General features: G+C 41.4%; 1 protein-coding gene across 8 annotated transcripts in view; it reads left to right on the forward strand.

Annotated features, from left to right (window-relative positions):
* Window positions 1-999: 999 nt before the first annotated feature.
* LOC132221160 (GON-4-like protein) overlaps window positions 1,000-13,040 on the forward strand; it is a 49,991-nt gene continuing 37,950 nt past the window's right edge. The window contains exons 1-7 of one of the 8 annotated variants that reach the window (XM_059675137.1): window positions 1,156-1,512; window positions 2,029-2,155; window positions 3,702-4,232; window positions 6,389-6,580; window positions 9,197-9,390; window positions 10,300-10,374; window positions 10,554-10,604. In XM_059675137.1, coding sequence (XP_059531120.1) covers window positions 2,101-2,155; window positions 3,702-4,232; window positions 6,389-6,580; window positions 9,197-9,390; window positions 10,300-10,374; window positions 10,554-10,604 — 1,098 coding nt within the window. In that variant the 5' untranslated portion in view covers window positions 1,156-1,512; window positions 2,029-2,100. The other 7 variants (XM_059675139.1, XM_059675141.1, XM_059675143.1 and 4 more) reach the window with 7 other exon arrangements.

Below are 13,040 nucleotides of genomic sequence, written 5' to 3' on the forward strand. Positions count from 1 at the left end.
CAAACCATCAGATGACCAGAGGCTCTGATATTTGAAACCCTGTGAGCAACAAAACTTTTCCAGGGAAGATACCCATATGCTACAGGTTCAAGAGCAAGCCACAAATGAAACCCCAAGCTTCTCCCAGCCGTGGGCTTTGAATTTATATTAGTTCACACAAACGCTCCATCCATGCATTTGTTCTGGCCCTCGGTCCAGTTTAAGAACCCATTGTGGCCCTCGAGTCAAAAAGTTTGCCCACCCCTGTTAGGGACTTCCTTGGCATTTGGGAGAGTTAGGGTGATTGAGGCTTGAGTCAGATTGCAGTTGTGTCCATGAGTATATTAATTTCGCTCTTCATTTTGGCTGTGGATACTTTCATCGATTCTGTTTACAGACAGGATCAGGTTACATAGATTATTTAAATGCATAAAATATTTGTTGGTGGTTCACCTGCAAAATGAGAGAGTTGAGTGTATTTTTCCAATTTTTCCAATTCTCTTCTTCTAGAAAAGTGGAAAGAACATGGTTCTAGGAGTCATTCATTTGTTCAAAACACAAGTATTGAATTATTGGACATCAACTGTGCTTCCTGGACGTTGGATCAATGCATTAGAAGCTAGAGTTAAGGATACCTGATTCCCCTTGATTGCTGTGTACCTTTGTGAAATCACCTATCCAAACTGAGCCAGAAATTCGTTCCGTGTAAATTTGAAAGTATAATACCCACTGTTCCATAAGGTTTATCGGGGAGATCAAATCACCTATGATAACGTAAGCGAAAGCATTTTGTAAAATGGCAGAGTATTATACAGCTATGAGTAGTAGTTACTATGGGGTGACTCCATGACTCAGTGTAACTGCCCTATTGGTAACCCAGGGACTCCTTTCTGAAAATTTCTGAATTCTCCACTTCCTTGGCCCCGTAGTTCAGGTGTGACGCGGCAAGAAGGATTCGTTATCAAGTTACACTAACGAATCACAATCCCAAGTTTTGTTTTGAGCAGCGCCTGGGACCGAGTAAGAGGGATATTTCCTTAAAACTTTTTGCCCACAACGGACGTGCTAGCCTTGCGGCTTCATCCCGCCCGCAAGTGGGACGGCGCCTCCGTGATTGGAGCGCGCTCTTTGACGTCCTGACGCCGCGCACCGCGACTCGGGGGCGCGCACGTAAGTTGCTGCCGCCGGCGGACTTCCGGTGGCCCCGACTCCGAGTTTCCGCGGGATCAGTCGCTGGTGAGGGGACCGTGTCCCGTGCCGTGAGGCGGGAAGTGGCGAGTGGGAGCCGCACGTCCGGGCGCAGGATGTCCAGGCTGCGGGGGTCGGGTTTGAGAGCTGGCGCGGGGTGTAGGACAGAAAGTAGAGGTCCGAGGGGGTCTAGCCGGGCGCGGGGACTTGGGCCAGTGCTCGGCCCCTGGTAAAAAGCGCAGTCAGGCCCCCCTTTTGGAAAATATCCCCAGGAGGGGCTCGCGCGGGGGCTACCTTCGGATTTGCATTCGTTCACCCTGTTGGTCCCACTCCAGTTCCTAAAAGGTGAGCCGCTTTAGAATTGCTGTATTATTGTAAGTGCCGGGAGCCGACCCCTGTACGCTGCTGACTTTAAATGGTAGCTGGCTGTCTTTTCTTTCATTCTTAATCCCCCCCCCCCCCACACACACACTTTTCTGGACCTCAGTAATTCATCTGCAGAATATTGGACTCGCCTAAGCTACTCCCACTCCCCTTCCCCACTTACCACCCGCCCTTGAGCTTTAATTACCAAGATAAAGGCGTCGGTAGATTGGAGTTGGGGGGAGAGCTCTCCTAGGATCTGTGGAAGCTGAATTAGGGAGGTTTAAAACTAACTTTATAGTTCAGACTCTGAAGAGTTGGAACTTTGCCCTGGCCGGTCTGCCCCGTTGGTTAGAGTACCGTCAGGACACACCAAGGTTTCGGGTTCGATCCTCGGTCAGGTCACATACAAGAATCCACAAATGGATTCATAAATAAGTGGAACAACAAATCAATGTTTCTCTCTTTCAACTCCTTAAATACGGGAAATTATTTAAGACGGAAAATAAAATAAAAAAGAACTTCATTTTGCAGTCCTATAGTCCAAACGTTTATCTAGTGCCCTGGTGGATGGGCATTCAGACTTTGAACATTATCAGTGATGAAGAACTCACTGTAACACAAGGTAACTTATTCTGTTCTTGTACCTATTTTATTGGGTAAAGTTTTTTGGTTAAAAGTTTCCATATAATGCTTAACTTCGGTCTAAATGCTGCATAAAATAAGCACAGAGTAGGGAAGTTCATGCTCTCTTTTTAAAAATATGCTTTTGATATTTTAGAGAGAGAGGAAGGGAGAGGGAGAGTGAAACATTAATGAGAGAGAGAAACATCAATCTGCTGCCTCCACCGCTGCTGGGGATCGAACCTGAAACCTGGGCATGTCCCTGTCGGGGAATCGAACAGGTGATCTCGGTGCATGGGAGGATGCTCAACTAACTGAACCACACCGGCTGGAGCCACACTCTTTCCCATTCATTCATTTAGTCGTCTTTACAATAGGGCAGATACTGCTTGGTACTAGGGGTACTAGTTGAAAAAGTCCTTTACCTGAAAAACCACATAGTTTTTTTGTGGAGGCAGATAGGAAGGAGATAGACAAGAGGCAATTACGAAAGTTATAATTATTATAAAAGAGGTTGCAAACAGGTGCTAGAAGAACATGAAAGAAGATACTATCCAATTTAGGTTAGTGTTGCTCCTAAACTGTGATAACTGGAATTGAAAGCAAGCGTCAGAAGTAACTTAGTACAGAGAACAGTAGGAATCTCTCCCTTGTTTACAACACAAAATTTCTGTTAATATCGCCTAACCTCTTTATTTATTTATTTATTTATTTGTTAATCCTCACTCGAGGATGTATATTTTTTTCCATTGATTTTTAGAGAGAGTGGAAGGGAGGGAGGGAGAGAGAGAGAAACATGGATTGGTTGTCTCTTGCATGACACCTGGACTGGGGCCAGGAATCAAACCTGCAACCCAGGTACATACCGTTGGCGGGAATCGAACTTGTAGCCTTCGGTGTGTGGGCCTGTGCACGCTCTAACCTCTGAGAAACCCTGTCCAGGGCAAGGCCTAACCTCTTTAAACAAACACATTTTACTTTTGGATTGTTTCTGTTAATGGAAATAACCTGTTTCTGCAAACAGAAATGGAGAACATTTATTGATCTAATAAATTACTATCTAATGATGTAACTGCTATTTTTAATTTAGTTTATGACTGAAGAAGCAGATTCAGGTTAAGTAATGTATAGTAGGTCACAAAGCTGGAGGGAATCAGACTTGGGAAACAAATCCAGACAGTTTGACTCTGTTTGGTCTCAGCATCGTGCTATTCTACCCTCCTGATGGTAATAATAATAACTGACACTGATCATTTACTATGTAATTCTTATAACAACTCTTATGAGGTAAAAACAGTTCTTTTTTTACAGTGGAGGAAACTGAAGTTTAGAGAGGTTAAGTCACTAAGCAAGATAACTTACTAATCAGCAGTAGAATTGGGATCTCAGGCACTCTAACCACTGTCTGTCCACTTCCACCTAATGGAAATAAGGTGCATTTGATATAAAGTACTGTGTTCATGATTGAATATGAGTAAGTGAAAATATATTTGAGGAAGTATCCTAGTTAATATGAAGGTGGTAAAAACTTGCTTTTATCCTTCCAGGATGGAACAAAAGTAAGACTTTTAAAATGTTGCCCAGTAAGAAGAGAAGAACTTCAGAGACTGAGTTCCCACAGCATCAGGGCAACCTGGAGGAAGAGGACTTAGACCTAGAGTCAGCTGTTCAACCAGAATCTGACCAGGTTAAAGACTTGGGGTCAGTGTCACTGGCCTGGGGTCAAAGTCATGGTAGGGCAGCTGGTCTCGAAGTTGAATCTGTGCAGGATGCAGGAAATCAGCTTGGTGTGGAAGATCCATCTTTGAGTTCCAGGGTACTCACCCAGGACACAAATGCAGCAGTTCTAGAAGCTGTTAATGTGGCCATCTCAACCGGAATCGCCCTACCTTCCTTGGAGTCTTCCCAGCCCCTTAACATACACATTGATAAAGAAAAACTCCATGCCACTGGTTCAAAGAGAGGGAAGAAAATGACACTCAGGCCCAAGCCAGTTACCCAAGAAGACGGAGGTGATCCTCTTATCACCAAGGAGCCTTTTTCAGGAGAGCCTAGTGAAGAAGTCGAGGAAGAGGGAGGTAAGCCATGCATGGTCTTGCTATGTTTTTCTTGTCAGCGGTTTGGCATTGTCTTTGCCTTTGCTACTGCATTCCTGCAGTGCTTTTACAAAATTTAGTTTTTTTCTGAAAGGGGATCTTGATTTGGCATGGAATTGGAATTGCAGAGTTCCGAAGGTCAGCAGTGAACTTTATGAATGGGTGGAGGTTTTCTTCTCCCCTCCCAGTCCTTAAATCTTCTGTGTCCTTTTCTTTCCTTTCTTGTCTGGAGGTATGAACTATATATAGCTTTTTGTGATTTGGTGCATATCTATGACGTGGGGCTTGTGGAGGAGGGTCAGTGGCTTAGGGACTACTGCCTGGGGCATTGGGAAAGGCTTTACCTAATCCTTAGGACTTGAAGGATGAGTTGCAGTTTGACAGAATGATGGCATAGGGTTTCATAGGCCAACAGTAGTCAGCTCAGATGTCGGAGGCAGAAGAGGATGGTGACATTGCTTGGAAGAAGTGGTGAGAGAGGACTTCAGAGTGGTAGATTGTGCTTAGATTGTGAAGGGTTTTATTTTCCATGCTCAGGTGTTTGAACTTTTCCTGTAGGCGATAGCTAACCCTATATAATAAAAGGCTAATATGCAAATCAACTGAATGGCGGAACGACCGGTTGCTATGATGTACACTGACCTCCAGGGGGCAGACGCTCAATGCCGGAGCTGCCCCCTGGTGGTCAGTGTGCTCTTACAGGGGGAGTGCTGCTCAACCAGAAGCCCTGAGCCGGGCTCACAATTGGTGAGCCCAGTGGCGGTAGCGGGAACCTCTCCCGCCTCCTTAGCTATTGCTGGCTTAGGGTCTAAGCCAGGGGTGGGCAAACTTTTTGACTCGAGGGCCAGGCCAGGCTGAGGGACAAACCCCCCCCCCCCCCAGTGCATGAATTTCATGCACCGGGCCTCTAGTTGACGCATAAAAGAAGCAGAAGACAGGGTTCTAACCTCAGGAAGCTTATAGTTTAGTTGGAAAGATAAGACATAAACATTTGGAACAGTATAAGACAACATGTGATTAATTTGTGTGCTGTGTTTGTGTGGGAATGTAGCAGGGCTTCAGAAAGAAAGGGCAGATCAAGGTATTCACAGCCATGCTGTTATCCCCTTAAGACCTTATAAAGAATAGAGAATAAAAAAGAGTATAATTTAGACTTGACAAAGAAATAACTAATGTTGCTCAGAGACTGCTGTGATTTAAGGTATCTGGATTGGGGGATGGTGAAGCATGCTGTCATAATGGGGAACATATTTGAGGGGCTGGTTGTTAAATTTCTTTCTATAAACGAAGTTGTAATGGTGACATGAAGACAGGAAGAACTGGAGAAAAATACAAGATTAGAGTGCTAAACAAGGAATGGATAATTAAGTAGGGGTTCAATGTCACTTAGCTATTGAGTGGAATCTAGAGATTTTTAAAAAAATTAGATTTATTGGGGTAACATTGGTTAGTAACATGGTGCAAATTTCAGGTGTAGAACTTTATAATATGACATCTGTCTACTTATACCACCGAAGTCTAGTCTTCTTCCATCACCATGTATTTGACCCCCTTTACCCTCTTTGTCCTTCCCACCCCACTTCCCCTCTGGTAACCACATTTTATAATGTATATCATTTATAGTTAATTAAATGTGATGTTAATGGTCAACTATATAAATTGTCCCTTTGTCATCAGCAATATAACACCTCCCCTCCCCCCATATGAATCTGATTTTTGTATCTATAATATAAAAGCATAATATGCTAATTAGACCCGACGACCTTCCAGACGAAGCCGGGGCTGTGAGGGAAGCCCAGGTCCCGGGTGCTGGGGGAAGGAAGGCTTACTCTTGCATGAATTTCGTGCATCGGGCCTCTAGTAGGAAATAAATGCATAGCTCCCAGTGTAATAGAGCTAGAAAGACCTTAGCAATTATCTACTTCAGTTCCCTGACATTATAGATGAGTAAATTGGATGTGAGCATATTTCAATATTTTTCTTAGGACACTGTCTTTAAGAGAGGAATGTCTGTATAGTATAAGCATCATTAACAAAGTTATTTACCTACAAAGGACTTTATAACAAGATCCTGATTTCTACAATAGAGTATGACTAAGAATGGTGAAAGTGTGAAGCAGTGTTTGTAATTCTTCCAGGAAAACCTCAGATGCATTCTGGAGAAGAGATGCCTTTATTGCCATCAGGCAGCCACTCTGTAAAACTAGGAGCCCAGCCTAGGAAATCATCTCAGCCAGATGCCTGTGCGTCTCCTCAAGGAAAGCCATTCAGGACTTCAGATCACCAAGCTGAGGAAGAGATAGAGGATGATGGACTCTTTATTCCAATGGGTAGGCTCTCTTTTTCTTTCCTTTTTTTTTTTTTAAATTAACCCTCTTTATTGAAGTATAATATGCAGAAAACTGCACATATCCTAAGATATAAAAGTTTATTGAATTTTCAGAGTTTGAGTGCACCTGTGTAGCCAGCAACCAGATCAAGAAAAGAATATTACTTCCCTGGCGGGGTGGCTCAATTGGTTGGAGTGTCAGCCCATACACCGAATGTTTCCAGTTCCATTCCCGATCAGGGCCCATGCCTGAGTTGTAGGTTTGGTCCCCAATTGGAGCATGTATGGGAGACAGCTAATTGATACTTCTCTCTCACATTGATGTTTTTCTCTTTCTCTCCCTCTTTCCCTTTCTCTCTCTAAAAATAGATGAACAGTTCTTTGGAACATTCCCATTTTAAAAAAAGGAAACCGAGCCCTAACCGGTTTGGCTCAGTGGATAGAGCGTCGCCTGGGGACTGAAGGGTCCCAGGCTCGATTCCGGTCAAGGGCATATACCTTGGTTGCGGGCACATCCCCAGTAGGAGGTGTGCAGAAGGCAGCTGATCAATGTTTCTCTCTCATCGATGTTTCTAACTCTCTATCCCTCTCCCTTTCTCTCTGTAAAAAATCAATAAAATATATTTTTTAAAAAAAGGAAACAATATTACCTGTACTCAAAAGTACTCCCTTTAAGTTACTACCAACACCTTAGCCCTGGGTAACCATTATCCTGACTTCTAGCAGCATAGATTGGTTCATCTGTTTTGTACTTTGTATGAATGGAATATAAAGTATGTTGTGTGACTGCCTTTTTTCACTTAACTATATATTTATGAAATTGGTCCACATTGTTTCATGTATTTGTAGATTGTTCATTTTCTTGGCTATGTAGTATTCTGTTCTTGAATGTTCTACATTTTCTTTATCCATTCAACTCTTGCCCTGGCCAGTGTGGCTCAGTTGGTTGGAGTGCACCGAAGGGTTGTGGGTTGGAGTCCTGGTCAGGGCACATACCCAGGTTACAGGTTTGATCCCTGGTCAGGTGCATACAGAAGACAACCATAGATGTTTCTCCCTCTCTCTCTCTAAAATAAAAGCAAAAACAAAACACTCTTAATGGACATAAGGATCATTTCTAGTTATAGGCTACTCTGAATGGTGCTGCTGTGAACATTGTACTATAGATCTCCCGGTGAGCATATGTACTTTATTTTCGTTGGGTGGAATTAATAGGTTATAGAATTAGTCCTCCCTAAAAAATCTTTGAACTATATTTTTGTGCAATATAACACATACAGACAAATAAGTAGACTTCTTTATTCAACTTAAGTGGCTTTAAGTGAACCCCTGTGGTTTCTTTTTTCATATATTGCAAATTACTATGTAGGTTAGAAGTGGTGATAGTGAACTTCCATGTCTCATTTCTGAAATTGGGGTAAGGTGTTCAGTGTTTCTCCATTATGTATGACAATAGTTGTAGGCTTTTTACTTCTTTATTTTTTAGAACATTTTTAATTTTAGAGTAAGGGAGAGAGAGAGAAACATCAATTTGCTGTTTTACTTATTTATTTATTGGTTGATTTGTATTTTCTGTTTGTTAATCCTTGCACAAAGATATTTTTTCCATTGATTTTTAGAGATGGTGGAATGGAGGAGGGTGTGTGGAGAGGGAGGGAGGGAGTGACAGAGGAAGAGAGAGAGAGAGAGAGAGAGAGACATCGATGTGAGAGAGATACATCAGTTGGTTACCTCCCGAGCGCACCCCAACTGGGGCCAGGGGTCAAACCTGCAACCCCAATATGTGCCCTTGACTGGGAATTAAACCTAAGACCCTCTGGTGCACAAGCCAGTGTTCTAACCGTTGAGCACGCCGGCCAGGGCAGGAAGTTTTTTCTTTTCTTGGTAATATTTGTGCTCCTTTCTTGTAGAATGGAGATACTTGGTATCTTTTTGTGTGTGTATACCTTTTTTATTTGTGTAATTCAGAGTGGAATTTTTATAGCTTTGCTCCTTGTTTTTCTCTTTTCTACATTGAATAGTAATATTATGATAAATTACATTTATATAATGTTTCATTGATTATATAGCACTTTGATATATATTATTTAACTTAATCTACGTGGCTTTCCTGATGGGCAGATATCTATATTTTATAAAAGAAAAAACGAGACTATTGCCAAGGTTACCCTGTTAAGTTGTAGAATTGGGCCACAAACCGAGGGTTTTCTATGCGTTATCTGGGCAATGTGGAGTAATAATTAAAACTGCTGATTCTAGAGCTGGACTGCTTGGCTTCAAAACATGGCTCTGTCATACTGCCTCTTCAGAAAGTTTCTTATCTCTTAGCCTCTGTTTCTCCACCTGTACAGCGGAAAAAAGAATAGTCTCTATTTCATAAGGAGTAAGTGAATTAATACATATAAAGTGTGTAGAAGACTGCCTGACAGAAAGTTAGGTATTATTACTAGGACAGTTCTATCACCTCCACCATTACCACCACTGCCACAGCATAATCTTTGATTTCCAGGGCCGGACCGCTGGCCGCTGGTTTCTCTTTTACCAGGTTGCCTTTCGGGGTTACGTTTGGGGAGCAGTTGCTTTGGAGATTCTGGTGATGTTCTTGGTTTATTTGCAGAAGAGCAAGACAGTGAAGAAAGTGAGAAAAGGCAGAAAAAGAAAAAGGGTACCAAGAGGAAGCGAGATGGAAGGGGTCAAGAAGAAGGGACTTTGGCTTATGACCCAAAACTGGATGACAGGCTGGACCGTACCTTAGAGGATGGCGCCAAGCAGCACAACCTGACAGCAGTCAACGTGCGAAACATCCTTCACGTGAGTACGACTGGGACGGCTGTGTAATCGGCATGGGAATTTTCTATGGAAAGCAAATAAAAGCACTCAGGAAATTCTTGACTCTTGGTATGTGAATTACTAATTTTGTGAGTTACCTATGGCAAAACATTTTACATTTCAAGATAGATTTCTCTTTGCACTCAGCACACATTTGAAATCTGAACAAATGTTAAAGAAGAACTTAACTGGGAAGATAAACTGTTCCTCTGCTGCCTTCACTGATTCGATTGTTTACTGTATTATTTATTAGATTTGAAGATGATGATGATAATGTTTATACTGGATTTACTCTTTTGTGGGTTAATATGCCTGACAAGATGTCCAGTTAACAGTTTATAGTACTTTGCACATATGCAAATACTGTTGTTCAATATGTAGCAACACAGCTATTTACAAAACTTTATTCGTTTCTCTTAAGCATATAGTTACCTTAGAATTTCCTCTTTTTTTAAAAAAAATATATTTTTATTGATTTCAGAGAGGAAGGGAGAGGGATAGAGAGATAGAAACATCAATGAGAGAGAATCATTGATTGGCTGCCTCCTGCATGTCCATATTGGGGGGGATTGAGCAGTCCAACCTGCGACACTTCAGTCCAAAGGCCGATGCTCTATCCACTGAGCAAAACTAGCTAGGGCAGAATTTCTTTCTATGTAAGCCATTCTTATTCCCTGTAGCAGTTAATAAGCTGTTACATTGCTTGAAGCTGTGTGTTTTTATGCAAAACTTGCTTCTTTGCTTTTAGTTGCCTTGCATTACCCTAATCTGAAGCTGTTTGAGTATATAGCTCTCATTTGTCTCTACATATGTCTAGCAGAATTACAGAGAGATGAATATTATCGAGTGACACATCTTTGTTGCATAATGTGAAATTTTATCTTTCTGCAGGAAGTAATCACAAATGAACATGTGGTAGCGATGATGAAAGCAGCCATCAGTGAGACTGAAGATATGCCAATGTTTGTGAGTAGTTAATTGTCATTTTTTTTAATGTCATGGAACAAAGCTACCTGTAAACTGGCTAAGTGTAGGAGGCCACTTGGAGTCTGTAAATAGTTTAGCAGTTGGGGGCAAAGTTAGCATCTCAAATTCAAGAATTACATGATGATTTTTATTGACTCTTCTTATTTTCCCCTTTTTAGGAACCCAAAATGACACGCTCTAAACTTAAGGAAGTGGTGGAGAAAGGAGTGGTGGGTGTTCTGTTTTTTCTTTATTGTTTACTTAGGTTGGTAAATAATATCTCATTTCAGGTTATTTGTAGAGGAAAAAATATAATGATTATTGTGGTCTGAGTTTGCCTTCTTAATGAAAGATATGTAAAAGACAAGTAAAGATAGAATATATGAAATCATCAGCATAGTTTATTTTTATTTTAGTTGATGTGAAAATATTACTTCTTTGGAACTGGTAGGTAGATAACCATTTAGAATTGTTGAAAGCAATGAGAGGTCAGTTGTTCTTTTCATGTTATATGTGGCAATGTTAAGTATTTCTCATAGTGTGTCCTGGGGACCACTTGCATCAATATCACCCTGGTGTGGGTTCCCTCGGGAGTCTTATTAAAAATGCACGTTCTTGGGCTCACCTCAAACCTACATAGCAGGACCCATGAGTAGGGCTGGGATTATGTATTATTGAAAACACACTAGTTTGTTCTTTTGCACACTGAAATTTGAGAACCGCTTGAAAACTTCTGAAGTATTTTGGTATAGCAAGGTCTTTGATGCTTGGAACCATGTTACATCATGCTTAAACAAACACTTGTCCAGTTTATGGTTACCTTCTGTGACAAGGCAGGTGATAATCTGAGGGAGTCCGTTCTATCTCTGGTAGTGAGGAAGATGGATCCGAAATACATATTGCAGTTTTTATCTGTTTTTCCAGTTCTGTTTCTTGCAACCCTGTAGAAGAAATGTCTGTTCTTCTTCCACGTGACCTTTCCTCTAGTCGAAGAAAACTAGCATCTCTTTTTATTTATTTATTTTTTTTAAAATACATTTTATTGATTTTTTACAGAGAGGAAGGGAGAGAGATAGAGAGTTAGAAACATCGATGAGAGAGAAACATCGATCAGCTGCCTCCTGCACATCTCCTGCTGGGGATATGCCCGCAACCCAGGTACATGCCCTTGACCGGAATCGAACCTGGGACCTTTCAGTCCACAGGCCGACGCTCTATCCACTGAGCCAAACCGGTTTTGGCAGCATCTCTTTTTAAAAAAATATATATTTTATTGATTTTTACCGAGAGGAAGGGAGAGGGATAGAGAGTTAGAAACATCGATGAGAGAGAAACTTTGATCAGCTGTCTCCTGCACAACCCCTACTGGGGATGTGCCCGCAACCAAGGTACATGCCCTTCACCGGAATCGAGCCTGGGACCTTTCAGTCCGCAGGCTGACGCTCTATCCACTGAGCCAAACTGGTTAGGGCTGAAAACTAGCATCTCTTGTTGTAACATTCTTTTCTTGCTAAATGTCCCCCAATATTTTATTGGTTTTTATGTGATATAGCTTTGAGTACTTTTATCAATCACCCTTTTCTTCTGAATGTACCTAGTTTGTCTGTATCCTTTTAAAAGTATGCCAAAAGTGGAATCTACTGCTCCAGATGTGTTTTAACTAGTACAGGTTAAAGTTAGGCTATCCCCTCAATGTTCCAGATACCATATTTCTTTTGATGCAGTCTGCTTTTTGACAGCCACATCATATTTTTTAATTTAATCAACTAACCCTGTTGCATTAAGTGAACTAACATCTTCAGGAAGTACACAAATGAGCATGTGGTAGCTTTGATGATAGCAGCCATCAGAGGGACAGAAGTTGTATGACGTCTACCTGACATCTGGAGTGTAATTGACATTATTTCCATATTTGATTTGGAATAAAAGGCCAAGGAGATCTAAATCAGATTCTGGATTATGCTTACCAGCCACAAATATAGGTGTAGAGAAGTGGAACAATCCAAGACTATCGTTTATGTGGAAGAGCAGGATTAGAGTCCCTCTTGCTTGTTAATGCTCAATAGACTAACTCCAATACACTTCCAGATGCTGCTTTGCCTTCATGATGTATTTGGGAGTAGGGAAACTGGTTCAGAACAAACATGAGAAAGGGTGTGGCCCTGAATCACATCATCCCCTTTACATTTTGTGCGGGCCTAGCTACACAGAGCTAGATAAGTGGCTAAGACATGGCAGTGCTGAAATGTGGAAAACCTGAGGCTCCTTGTAGAGGTAGAACCTAGTGGCCTGTTGGATTTTGTTCATAAAATGATTTTGATTGGGTCACAAGTAAGTAGCCAAGAAATTTCCTACTCCCTGGCATTTTGTCAGCACTATGTAGGAGCTTTAAAAAAATTATTTTAAAATCATTTTCCTCCAACTCTACTGTTTTAAAACATGAAAAAAGTTGAAAGAATTTTAGTGAATCCATATTCCATCTAGATTTAACAATTGTAAAATTTTCCATATTTGTTTTGTAACTGTCTATACCTATCTATTGTTTCTTCCTATACTATTTGAAAATAAGTTGTGGACAACTTGACACTTCACCCTAAATCCTTTCATAAGAACTTTTCCGGGCCTGCTTTTTAGAGGCATTCTAATGGTAGATTTATGTAATTGAC

Source organism: Myotis daubentonii, chromosome 18, assembly GCF_963259705.1.
Source record: "Myotis daubentonii chromosome 18, mMyoDau2.1, whole genome shotgun sequence".
NCBI classification, from domain to species: Eukaryota; Metazoa; Chordata; class Mammalia; order Chiroptera; family Vespertilionidae; genus Myotis; species Myotis daubentonii.